At 42.7% G+C, this 12,392-nt stretch overlaps 1 protein-coding gene across 3 annotated transcripts in view; it reads right to left on the bottom strand.

Moving 5' to 3' along the window:
• Positions 1-12,356, bottom strand: part of LOC130116608 (complement factor B-like) — a 37,741-nt gene extending 25,385 nt beyond the window's left edge. The window contains exons 1-6 of one of the 3 annotated variants that reach the window (XM_056284570.1): positions 12,269-12,356; positions 11,021-11,227; positions 10,740-10,925; positions 10,218-10,394; positions 9,776-9,862; positions 8,435-8,574 (exon numbers count right to left, since the gene is read on the bottom strand). In XM_056284570.1, coding sequence (XP_056140545.1) covers positions 8,435-8,574; positions 9,776-9,862; positions 10,218-10,394; positions 10,740-10,925; positions 11,021-11,227; positions 12,269-12,326 — 855 coding nt within the window. In that variant the 5' untranslated portion in view covers positions 12,327-12,356. Of the gene's footprint in view, positions 1-8,434; positions 8,575-9,775; positions 9,863-10,217; positions 10,395-10,739; positions 10,926-11,020; positions 11,228-11,332; positions 11,450-12,268 lie in introns of those variants that run through there. The other 2 variants (XM_056284571.1, XM_056284572.1) reach the window with 2 other exon arrangements.
• Between the last annotated feature and the right edge of the window lie 36 nt (positions 12,357-12,392).

The following is a 12,392-nucleotide window of genomic DNA, read 5'->3' on the forward strand; positions in this document are numbered from 1 at the left end:
CATGTTCAAAGCATCTATTGCAGATGCAGCAGATAGGAGCTGTGGTCATAAGGTCATCGATGCCTGTTGAGGTGGCAACCTAAGAACCCGCTGGTGGACACCGATGGTGAGGGAAGCCGTCAGACTGAAGAAGGAGGCCTTTCGGGCTTGGTTGGCCTAGGGGCCTCCTGAAGCAGCAGACAACCACCGGGAGGCCAGAAGGGCTGCGGCTTCGGCGGTCACAGAAGCAAAAACTCAGGTGTGGGAGGAGCTTGGCAAGGCTATCACGGAGGACTTTCAGTTGGCCTCATGGAAGTTCTGGATGTTGTCAGGTGGTTGAAAGAACACTTTGAGGAGCTTCTGAACCCAGCTAACACATCCTCAGTAGAGGAGGTAAGTCTGAAGACTTGGGGGAAGTTCCACCCATATCCCTGGCAGAGATCTCTGAGGTAGTTAGGAAGCTCCTCGGTGGCAAGGTGCTGGGTGTGGATGAGATTAGCCGTGAGATGCTGAAGGCTCTGGATATTGTTGGGCTGTCTTGGCTGACATGCCTCTTCAGTGTCGCGTGGAGGTCCGGGACAGTACCTGTGGAGTGGCAGACTGGGGTGGTGGTTCCCATATTTAAAAAAAGTGACCAGAGGGTGTGCTCCAATTTTCAGGGCATCACACTACTTAGCCTCCCTGGGAAAGTCTACTCTAGGGTGCTGGAAAGGAGGCTCTGACTGATTGTCGAACCTCAGATCCAGGAGAAACAATGCAGATTCCGTCCTGCCCGTGGAACAATGGACCAACTCTTTACTTGCAGAAGTGCTGAGGGAGGCATGGGAGTTTGACCAGCCAGTCTACATGTGTTTTTTGAACTTGGAGAAGACTTACGACAGTGTATCCCGGGGCACTCTGTGGGGGGTACTGCGGGAGTGTGGGGTACCGGGGCAGTTGCTACAAGTCATCTGGTCCTTGTATAACCAAAGTGAGCACTGTGTCCGCATTCTCGGCACAAAGTCAAATACATTTTCGGTGGGTGTCGGACTCCACCAAGGTTGTCCCTTGTCTCCGATTCTGTTTGTGATATTCATGGACAGGATCTCAAGGCGCAGTCAAGGTGAGGAGTGTGTCCATTTTGGGAAGCTCAGAATTGCATCTCTGCTCTTTGCAGATGATGTGGTTTTGTTGGCTTCATCAGAACGCAACCTCCAGCATGTACTGGAGCAGTTTTCAGCTTAGTGTGAAATGGCCGGGATGAGGGTCAGCACCTCTAAGTCTGAGGCTATGGTTCTCTACCGGAATATGGTGGATTGCTCCCTCCGGGTTGGGGATGAGTTGTCGCCTCAAGTGAAGGAGTTCAAGTATCTCGGAGTCTTGTTCACGAGTGAGGATAGGATGGAGTGGGAGATTGAAAGGTGGATTGGTGCAGCATCAGCAGTAATGCGGACATTGTACCGGACCATTGTGGTGAAGAGGGAGCTGAGCCGGAAGGCAACGCTCTCAATTTACCTGTAAAACTGTGTTCCAACTCTCACCTATGGTCATGAGCTTTGGGTAGGGACCGAAAGGGTGAGATCATGGATACAATCGGCTGAAATTAGTTTCCTCCGTAGGGTGTCTGGGCTCAGCCTTAAAGACAGGGTGAGGAGCTCGGAATCCGGTGGGAGCTTGGAATAGAGTCGCTGCTCCTTTGCGTCGAAAGGAGCCAGTTGAGGTGGTTTGGGCATCTGATTAGGATGCCTCCTGGGCGCCTTCCTTTGGAGGTTTTCTTGGCATATCCAACTGGGAGGAGACCCCGGGGTAGACCCAGACCCATCCTTCAGGAGGAGCTGGAGGGTGTTGCTGGGGAGAGGGATGTCTGGTGTGCCCTACTGAGCTTGCTGACACTGTGAACCAACCCGGAGGAGCAGCTGATAATGAATTGAGATGAGATTATTATTATTATTATTATCATTATTATTATTTGGACATGCAGGTGGCTGGCGTGTCAGAGGAGGATGTGGAGGACAGGAACAGATGCAAACAGATGATCCGCTGTGCCAACCCCTAACGGGATCATCTGAAAGTAGTAGCAGTAGTACAAGAGTAAAACAAAACATCGGATTGTTATCGGTATCGGCAGATAACCAAAGCTGTGGTATTGGTATCGGAAGAGAAAAAGTGTTACCGCGACATCTCCAGTAATAAGCCTGTTGTTCCATAATAAAGACTTGTGTGGTTAAAAATTGTGGCTAAATATCATTTATCCATAATGTAATGCTTGTTTGTGGAACTCGACAGCTTTATAGGAATTTTTGACACCTTAAAATCGCACTTAAGCAAAAAGTCAATCCCTCCAACCTTATTGAATATTTTGTTGGGTATATGGTACCATATATAGATTGATGTTGTGAAATATTCTTTGAACCATTTGACTCTAAAAGCTGCAAATACAGATTCAAATTTCATGGTCTTTAATTCCCAACTGACATCATCTCTGACTAATTGTGATTTGTGAGTTTTGTTTCTCCAAATGAACTTAAATATAATGGAGTTAGATGACTATCACTTTTGATGAAGTAAACAAAAAATGGCAAGGGTAGATAAGCCTTGATATACCTTCCGCTTTGAACAGGAGAATATGACCCAATATAGACAAGCCACGTATGAGCCAATGATTTAAAGTTTTCTGTATGGATTTCAATCTGGGAATAATATTCAAATCTCTGAAACGCCAAGGGCGGTCTAGCAGGACGCAGAAGCAGGGCAGGCTAAGCTAACTGCTAGCCCATGCAGTTCCAACTGTCATCCTGGCTGGAGTTTTTTCTCTGCACAGGGGAATTTTTTGGACTGTGTTGCACTGAGTGGACTGTGTTGGTAACTGTTTGTGTTTTTGTTGCTTTGTTCTCTGTTTTGTATGTTTTTGGTGGTGTCATTTTTGGGAAATTTTGGATGTGTTTTTTTGTGTTGCACCGCTGTGGGCTGGGAGAAACAAAATTTTGTTTCTTTGTGTATGCAAGTAAATGTAAGAATTGACAACAAATTGTTCCTGATTCTCTTTTATGTAAATTCTCTGTTATTACTAAACCAACGTATTTTACCTCCTCTTCAACTGGGATATTGGCTATGCTGCTTATATCACTGCCATGAACAGCCAAAAGTTCAAATTTCCCAAGATTTAAAGTCAGACTTTAAATCTTTGGTTTGGAGAAAAGGTTGAGTTCATTAATTGTTTTTATAACCATATTTTATTTTAAGAAACAATGCCGTATCATCCACAAATTGACTAATTATGAATTCTTTATCCAGTATTTCAATACCTTGAATGTCTGAGGAGGTTTTAAAGTAAATCACCAACAATTCTGTAGCTATAATAAATAATACTGGACTAACCAGGCACTCTTGAAAAATCCCTCGATTAATTGGGAATCTCCTTGAAAAGCCATGAATAAAAAGGGGGTGTTTTAAAGTATCAAAGGCTTTGAAGAAATGTAAGAATAAAATGAAGCTATTGTGTGGTATTAGTGTCTTATAATCAAGAATATCTAAGACTAATTTGAGTATGGTTATGAATGTCTCCCTTTGATAAATGCGGACTGTGTTTCATCAATTATCTTGCTTATCCCTTTCTTAAGTCTATTAGCATAAATGTATGATACGAGTTTATAATCACCACAAAGGAGAGTAATAGGTCTCCAGTTATCCAAGGAAAGTTTGTCTTTGTTCAGTTTTGGTAAAAGCGTGATTATGCCTTGTTTCATGGTACGTGACAGGATAGAGATGTCTATACACTCTTTAAAAGCACCATACACCAACTCTCTAATTTCAGACCAGAAGCGTTTGAAGAATTCTGTTGTGAGAGCATCTGGGCTCGGTGACTTTCCGTTAGGCATCTGTGAAATGGCAGAGTCTAACTCTGCAATAGAAATTTCAGCCTCTGTTTGAACTTTAAGTTCTCATCTATTTTTGGGGTCTAGTCCTTCAGCAAATTCAAGAAAGAGTCAGCCTCTTGCCTAGAGTATTTAGAGCTGTAAAGAGACCTATAAAAAGTACATATGTGGTTATCAATAGTATCCTGATCTTCGCTTAAAAAAAAGTTAATACATAGTTTACTGGGGCGTCTGGGTAGTGTAGCGGTCTATTCCATTGCCTACCAACATGGGGATCGCTGGTTCGAATCCCCGTGTTACCCCTGGTTTGGTCGGGCGTCCCTACAAACACAATTGTCGCTGCATTAGCGCCTCCTCTGGTCCGTTGGGGGGCCTGTTTGGGGGCGGAAGGGGAACTGGGGGGAACAACATGAGCCTCCCACTCGCTATGTCTCCCTGGCGAAACTCCTCACTGTCAGGTGAAAAGAAGCGGCTGGCGATTCCACATGTATCGGAGGAGGCATGTGGTAGTCTGCAGCCCTCTCTGGATCAGCAGAGGGGGTGGAGCAACACCCGGGACAGCTCGGAAGAGTGGGGTACAATTGGGGAGAAAAAAGGGGGGGGAAATATATAGATGTAGGAAAAAAATGTTTAATACATGGCAGTACAAGCTTGTTTCGTGCGTCGCGTACTCGTCAGCTGCTAACGTGATTCAACAATTCTTTGTTTAATCACATTAGCAGCATTTTCCTTCTAATGTTTAATCACATTAAAAGGAAAACGCCAGACAGAGGGATGACTCCTTCTATCTGGCATTTTCCTTCAAGAGGAGATGATGCCTTAGCACGACATTTGCAACTGGAGGTGTTTGGTTGTGGTGAGGGGGTCTGTGCCTTGGCCATGATGCTTGTGTTGTGGGATGAAATAACCTGCTGAACATTTTGCATGCAGTTGTAGCTAATTTTGATTTTGTTCCTGTTGAATATTTTTCTCAGTTGATGGTCTGGTGTAAAGCACTCATCCAAAAGCTTGAAAAAAAATTCCCCAATAGTAGAGGCCACGATGTCGCTGTAGGGAGGATTATACCAGGTGATGTTCCGCCTTCTGCTGCGGTTTTTTCGCTGAAGAAAAAAAGCAGGTTTGTTATATTCTAAATGTATGCTTTTTCAAAACAAGCCCCAGCCCCTTACCCCATTGGTTGTAATGTTTTCTATCCCACCATTGGTTGTTGTGCATCGTAACTACCTACCCCTTGATTGTAATAGTTCAAATGTTTTCTCCTCTGATTGGTTGCTGTCCACCGAAATAAGGGGCGTGATGCGGGAAACGTATACTGTGTTTTCTTTGTTGAATCACATTAGCAGCTGATGAGTGCGCGACGCACGAAACAAGCGTGTACTGCTATGCATTTAAAAAAAAAATCCAACATCTATATTGATATTCCGCTCCTCATTAGCTGAGCACTCTTATCAACAACATTTGACAGTTTCCGGGAAAAAAAACCCGCTATATATATAGTTTACTTATTACCTTTTTGGCTTGTCTGTTTTTTTTGGAAATTAAAAAAGTATGATGAATTCTTTTCACCGTCCTCAATCCATCTTGCTCTTGAATGGATGAATGCAACTTTTGCTTTTCTCTGTATAGGTCATCTAACTGCGACTGCAGCGGGTGGAGTTCGAGATTATTTTCATCATTCAGACTGGTTTGGCTACACAGGTAATTAATTTTGGATATAATATCTAGCTGTTTTTTTCTTCTTAAATTGGCCAATTTGTTTGCCTTCCTGAATGCCAATCACCCTAAAATTATATTTGAGCCACTCCCATGTATACATGGTGATAACTCAACTTGTAGCTTGACTTTATTGATCAAAGACGAGAGCCTATTACAAAATGAAGCGTTTTTCAATAAATTACTGTTTAATTTCCAGTGGAACATCCTAGGTTGTGATAAACTGTTCTCGGATGAAAGAGACGGAGTAATAGCACAATAATCAGTGAGGGGAGAGATACATATATCACAATTGGAGGACAGTTTGACTAAATTGCTTGTTATTAGCCAGAAATCCAATCTTGAGCATTGCATCCGCCTTATATTGTTACTCCAAGTCTACTGTTTTTTTCTCTGGATTACGTTTACGCCATATATTAACAAGATCAAGTGATTTGGAAAGATCAGATATCAAAGGGTTAAAAGAATGAGTGTTGAACTCTGAGAGTGGGGACTCTGTCTTGCCAATCATCTGGGACTGCGTTAAAGTCCCCTGCAACAATAGCTTTGTCTGTTAAGTACACATTTTGCCAATTATCAATCATGGTACCTAAAGTTGAAAATAAGCTCTTATTTTTGGCTTAGTTATCAAAACTGTATAAATTCACAAGAATGCAGTTACAATCATTAAATTTGATGATCACTGTTATCCAGCGGCCCTCGGTATCACACTTACGACCAATAACCTTGCCATCCAGACGGTTTAATAAAATTGCCACACCCACTGAATGCGAAGTACCATGGGATAGAAATATGTCCCCCCTGCCTCATTGGGATTTCCAAAAATTGATGTCATTATTAATAGAATGTATCTCTTGTCCGGGAAGAAAAAAAATAACTCTTGGCTGCTCCTTGCAAAAAAAGAAAAATTGCCTTGCGCTTTGTGCTATTCCTTAAATCTCTAACATTTAACAATGACGAGGAAATGACGTACAATGTAACTTGAACGTGTTCACTAACTTAATGCAGGATTATTGTGAACAGTAACCATCCAGAAATATGTTAATATCAACCAACAGTCAGAAATTAATTAATAAGACCCAATACTGACGTGAGGAACAAAGCTTGTAACCAGCAAGCATCTGTGAATAGAAAAGGTGATGTGGCCTACTGTATTGCCGAGAATTAAGGAGCAGTCCGGGAATCGCCGCCGCCGGGACGCGAACCCGTGGCTCCCGCATCGCGGGCGAAAATGTTAACCAGTCGATCACAGGATCCGACCCGTTAACTAAGGGCTAACGTGTCTGCTTATCCGTGCACGTTACACTACCTCCCCCTCCTTCGGGAATCAGCTCCCTCGCGCCTCTGGGCGCACGCGCTTCTAATGACCTCATGGTCTCACCATCCCACTTCTGACACCAATGCAGCAAATTAAGGGACAGTCCGGGAACTGCCGCCGCCGCCGGGACGCGAACCCGTATCTCCTGCACCACAGGCGACAACGTTAATCAATCGACTAAAGGGTCCGACCCGTTAGCCATGAGCTAGCGCGTCTATTTATCCCTGCATGTTACAGTATGCTAGCTAAACAACGACATACCTTTAGTCCCTTTTGACATGTAGGTTTGGCTAAAAAAAATGTAAAATATTTATAACAATTACAGAGATTACCTCCTTTTGGTGGTGACAAGAAAAGAAAACAATGCACTTTTATCAACCAGCCACGCGGCGGCCGTCTATGACAGCATAACGATCTCGCACATAGGCTTTGAATCCCTTTTTCCTGGCTTCCTCTATCTTTGGCCAGAGACGAGTGTGGGCTTCACGGTCCTCTTTGCAGAAGTCTTCCCTAAAGCGGATTTCCCTGTCGTTGCACATTTTGGCATTTTTAGACATCTTCCAAACTTGGGTCTGTCGGCTCTCGTTTTCTGGCCCAGCCTGTGCACTGTATCCACCGTGTTTTGCAAATTCTCAGCTGGGTCTCTCTCTGGGACACCGTTCGGCTTAGTGCCTTGCATGCTCCAGACAAGCATCATGCAGCGAAGCGTTTTCTGCTTGCCCACGTCTTCAATTATACCTTTCAGAGCAGAGTATTGGCGTCAACCAACTCTTTTATTTTGACGACTGCGTCAGTGTTTTCCTTCAATTGCCACTCGAAAGATTGGATGTGCTGACACTGGGTATTACATTTGCGAGCGCGAGTCAGAATGGCATTGAAGATGACACTGCTGGAGACGTCTTCCTCCTGAACAGTGAACAGCGGGTGCGGGCTTTTCACCGGGGTATGATGCATTTCCGGCCGTAAGTCATGAGTCATGAGTCAGGTGTTAGGAGTTTTTCTTCTCCTTACTCCATCCATCCGTCCTGGACGCTGGAGCCTATTCCAGCAGTCATTGGGCGGTAGGCCCAGGCAATATCCTCATCGTTGCATGCTTGTCGAGGAGCCGTGATCGTTGCTAGTGTAACCGGTTATTTTCTTGCCCGGTGCGGGATTCGAAACGGGTGTACTGCACCACAAGGCGACATCACTAACCGCTCGGCTAAAGGGTCAGACCCGTTAGCTAGGGGCTAACGTGTCTTATTAGTAGTTTACACTAGCACCAGCCATAGTTCTCTCTCAATGAGAAAAGGAACTTAGATGTGCTAAATTAGTCACGTTGATTTAAAGGCTTCGTACACGAAGGCAACTACATAATTTTGACGTTTGACTCTCTACGTTTTTGAAGTTTTTTATGAAGCGGTCGCGGACCCCGCCATCCGCCGAAGTCCCTTTGGGAGGGACTGTGCATTTCACCCCAACTTTCTGGCAATATGCTGCCCCCTATTTGTTTGGAGTATGAATTCCACAGTTGGCCAATTCTTACACATTTCCCCTTTAAGCACAAAAATCTCCTGTTTCTTTAACTCACCTTGGTCAGAAGTTTTTTAACAATAAGTTTGGATTTCTCAAAGTCCTCAGCTGTAATGCTCTCAGACATGTCCATAGCAATGTAGATGTTAAGTGTCCCATTGTTTGTAATTCTAATTGTTCTTCCCTCTTGAGAGTTCTCTGAAAAAAAAATACCAGTCACTATCCTTAATCTGCCAAAGCGCGTTCTCTTCACTGTGTCTTTACATATAAATTTTAACTCCTAAGCAGCAATGGCTAATAATTCAGATGAGACATACAATGACCCTAAAGGCTGTAATTCATATAACAGTTTTTTTATTGCCCTACAATGACGATAGCTAGGAATTATCACCAGTTTTAATCACAATACTGTTCACAAAATTTCATTGAGGGTACTCTGGGGTGATCCTAATTGAAGAGAAAGTTAGCTAGTTTGGCGGCACAGTCACAGTCGCTCTAAATAGAGGACTTCTATGTCTTTATACATGCTCAATAATCCAGGTAAGAAAATCAAAGCTAGTTGAATCAGTTCATCTGGACGCAACTTTTATTGACAAATACATTTCATCAATCATCTAAGTGACCTCTTCGCTGACTGAAGAGGTCAGTTAGATGATTGATGAAACGTATTTGTCAATAAAAGTTGTGTCCAGATGAACTGATTCAACTTTCTTTGAGAAGACTTCTTTCTTCCTAAATTTCAGCCATTCCTTTGCCACGGCTATGTGTATCAAATTTGATTGGTTGCCAAACTGAGATTTGATCATGCTTTGGTGTTGTTTTTGCACCATTAGAAAAAGCGTGAAAGCAGCAGAGTCAATTATGGTGGAAAAAAAAGATTCAGAAAAAGACAATTAATTACTTTAACAGTCACATGATAAAATGCATTTTCGCAGCTGTTTGTATCAAAAATGCCCAGGGTAAGTGGAAAAATGAGGCCAAGGCAAAGCACGAGAGAGGATGGGGCCTTATCAACTGGCCCAACTAAAGTGAATTTTGCTTGGTAGACATAGAATAGCAAAAGATAAAGGATTACTATATAAATGCAATCCATCCATCCATTACATAAAAAAATCAAATGGAATCACTAAGAGGGACCACAGAGCCAGGATTTAATAAATCAAATTTGAATAAATCATCAAAAGGGTCTCGTTGGTTTAGAATTTAACAAGAATTTGCATCCTTGATATTAAAAACTGCTCATTAAAAGCAGTCTTAAGATTAAAAAAGTGAATCTGATGTGTAGTAAAACTGAAACATGAGCAGAAAGAAAACAGCTGTTTTCCACTGATACTTTTCAATGTATCTGTGCATTTAAACATGTATTTATAATAAGGGCAGACCACCTGAGAAGACTTACCAGAAGAATCTAAGGATGTGAGGGTCTGTCTGATTGAGCCACCAAAGGCCTCTGAGACCTCCAGTGGAGTGTCATACGTATATTTATCTGCAAGAAAAAAAAGCATTCTCAAGCTTAAATATTTAGGCCAGTGCTTCTATTGTACAATTTAAAACAGTGACTGATAAACCCCTGTTTTCATTTGGAGGGCTTTGAAATTGTGCTTACAGTACTATAACGGTCATTGTTGTATAATTTAACATGTTAATTGACTGAATGTCTCTAAGGAACTTTCCACAAATGGTATGCCACCCGTGGCTACACAAACCTCTCTCTACAACACTCGTCTCTGTCTGTGAACTGACAGATTGCTAAAGAAATAATTTATCTGCAAGTCCGGCCCTTCCATGTCATAGGTGCGGTCGAGTAACACAGATCGGTGACAATATCTGAGGCATCTCACAGTAGCACGAAGGCTCTATCCCGGTCCACTGGCCGCCTTCTTGGCACACTCGTTTTTCTGAGCCCATCAAAAACAAGTTTTCTTGACAGACGTATTTCACTGAGTCACCGATGCCAAATACGTTCCCTAATCTTGTCGTTCCTGCTGGAATACCGGGATCAGCGCAATGATCCCCCGCTGTGATTTAGATAGAAGAAGAAAAACAAAATGAACCAAATGGTGGAAAATATGGGGGAATAAATGTCACAGCACAAGAGGGCAGGATGAGATTGTGGGATATTAGAATACTTTACAACATAACAGAATTTTTTTCCCCCAGATTTGAATAATATAAATTGGCTGTTATTGATTCATTGATACTAGTTAAGGCACACAAAAAAATGATATCACAAAACTGAAAACACAAGAGAGAGCGAGAGAGAGAGAGAGAGAGAGAGAGAGAGAGAGAGAGAGAGAGAGACAGAGTGAGAGCGAGCCAGAGTGAGAGGGAGACAGAGTGAGAGAGAGAGATGTAGAACCTACTATCACGGCTGCATATAGGCGTTTTACCACTCCACTTCCCATTCGGTTTACAGACACGAGTTGATGAGCCTCGCAGGTTGTTTCCAGAATAGCACTCATACCTTGTCCTATTGTGCACATAGTACTTCTCCTGAGCAGGCAAGACTGTTCCTTGCTCCAGGACGTGGGGATCAGGGCATTCAACCACTGTGAAATTACATTTAATGGTCTGGTTTGTCATATAGTTTGTTGTAGGACACATATATCATGCAGTCATCCCATCATGGCGTGTTTGCACTTACGCTTGCACTGCTGACGTAAATAGGTTTTCGGCAAAGGATCCCACTTGCTATTGAGTTGACACAGGCGTGTTAAAGCAGGATGCGGATAATAGCCCTCAGGGCATTTGTAGATCAGCCTACTGCCAATGTTCAGCTCATTAGTCAGTGTGAAATTACCTCCTTCAATTTCCATGTTGTTCAAGGTGCAGTCGCACCGAACACCACTAACTTAAAAAGAAAAGAAAAAAAGACATCAGACTGTTAGTAGGGGTGATGGAGTTGGACTGGGTTCACACCTGGTTACTCTGTTTGGTTCAAATTATAAGTAACCACCTTTCCGAGGCTAGTATGCATGCACGCACACAAGGGAATATTAGTTTCATATCAGCAGTGAGCCTTAACATGGATGTGTAGTGGAGTTAATGGATACTGACATTATGAGCAGTTTTCTGTAAAAAGAAGAGAGAATATCAGCGCTTGACACTTGACAAATACTGACAAGCACTCACAAAGCATCTGACAGCCTAAACTTAAAAACGCCTAGGATCAGTTTTACTAATTCAAACACACAAAAGTTCTCTCTCTCTATCCTGCAAGCACTAGGTTGTATATCTCAATGAGGCACTGCAAGCACTAGGTTGTATATCTCAATGAGGCACAGTCAGAGACTGGCCTATAACCTAATAGAGAAAGAAGACGAAACAATTACATGCCAAACTCATTCTATAATGCAACAGTGACAGCTCATTATGTAATGTGCTTTACATAAACTATTCTATTACTGCTTATGCAATCCCCAAATTTAACCACAGTCAAAATCAGGGGACGTAGAATGCTTTTCCAATGGCCAAACCTGGCCTAATCCTTATGCGACATTATACAACACTGGAGGTACCTTTAGTGTGAAACGAGACCTTTTCATGATCGGCACGCAAGACGGATGTACAGTAATCTGGTTTAACCATTCTAGCAAGCAGTCTCAGTCTCAATCTCAGTCTCAGTCTCAGCATAACAATAGAGTACCTAACTTTGCCAACAGATCTTGGGAGTTGCTTTCAGTCTTCAAATGTGATATGTATCAATCTGTGAAACTATACTGTCCCATCATTAATGATTTTTTTTGGCAAATTATATGATAAAATGACATCTGAAATATCAAGAATGCAGTGATATAAACAGCAGTTTGTAAGAGTCAGATTGGAAGACAGGTTCTGTAAAATGATATGAAGCATTGCATATTTCTGTATTGTGTGGTCTACAGGACCTCACCCAGATATAGAAGGCATAAAGGCAAAGAAAGCCATCTCCAGTGAAAAGAAAATCCCATGATGGAGCTGAAATTGAGGGGCTGGCTGAAAGTGAGATAATCCTGCAAAATGTGCACATTTAACAC

Source organism: Lampris incognitus, chromosome 8 (genome assembly GCF_029633865.1).
Source record: "Lampris incognitus isolate fLamInc1 chromosome 8, fLamInc1.hap2, whole genome shotgun sequence".
Lineage (NCBI taxonomy): Eukaryota > Metazoa > Chordata > Actinopteri > Lampriformes > Lampridae > Lampris > Lampris incognitus.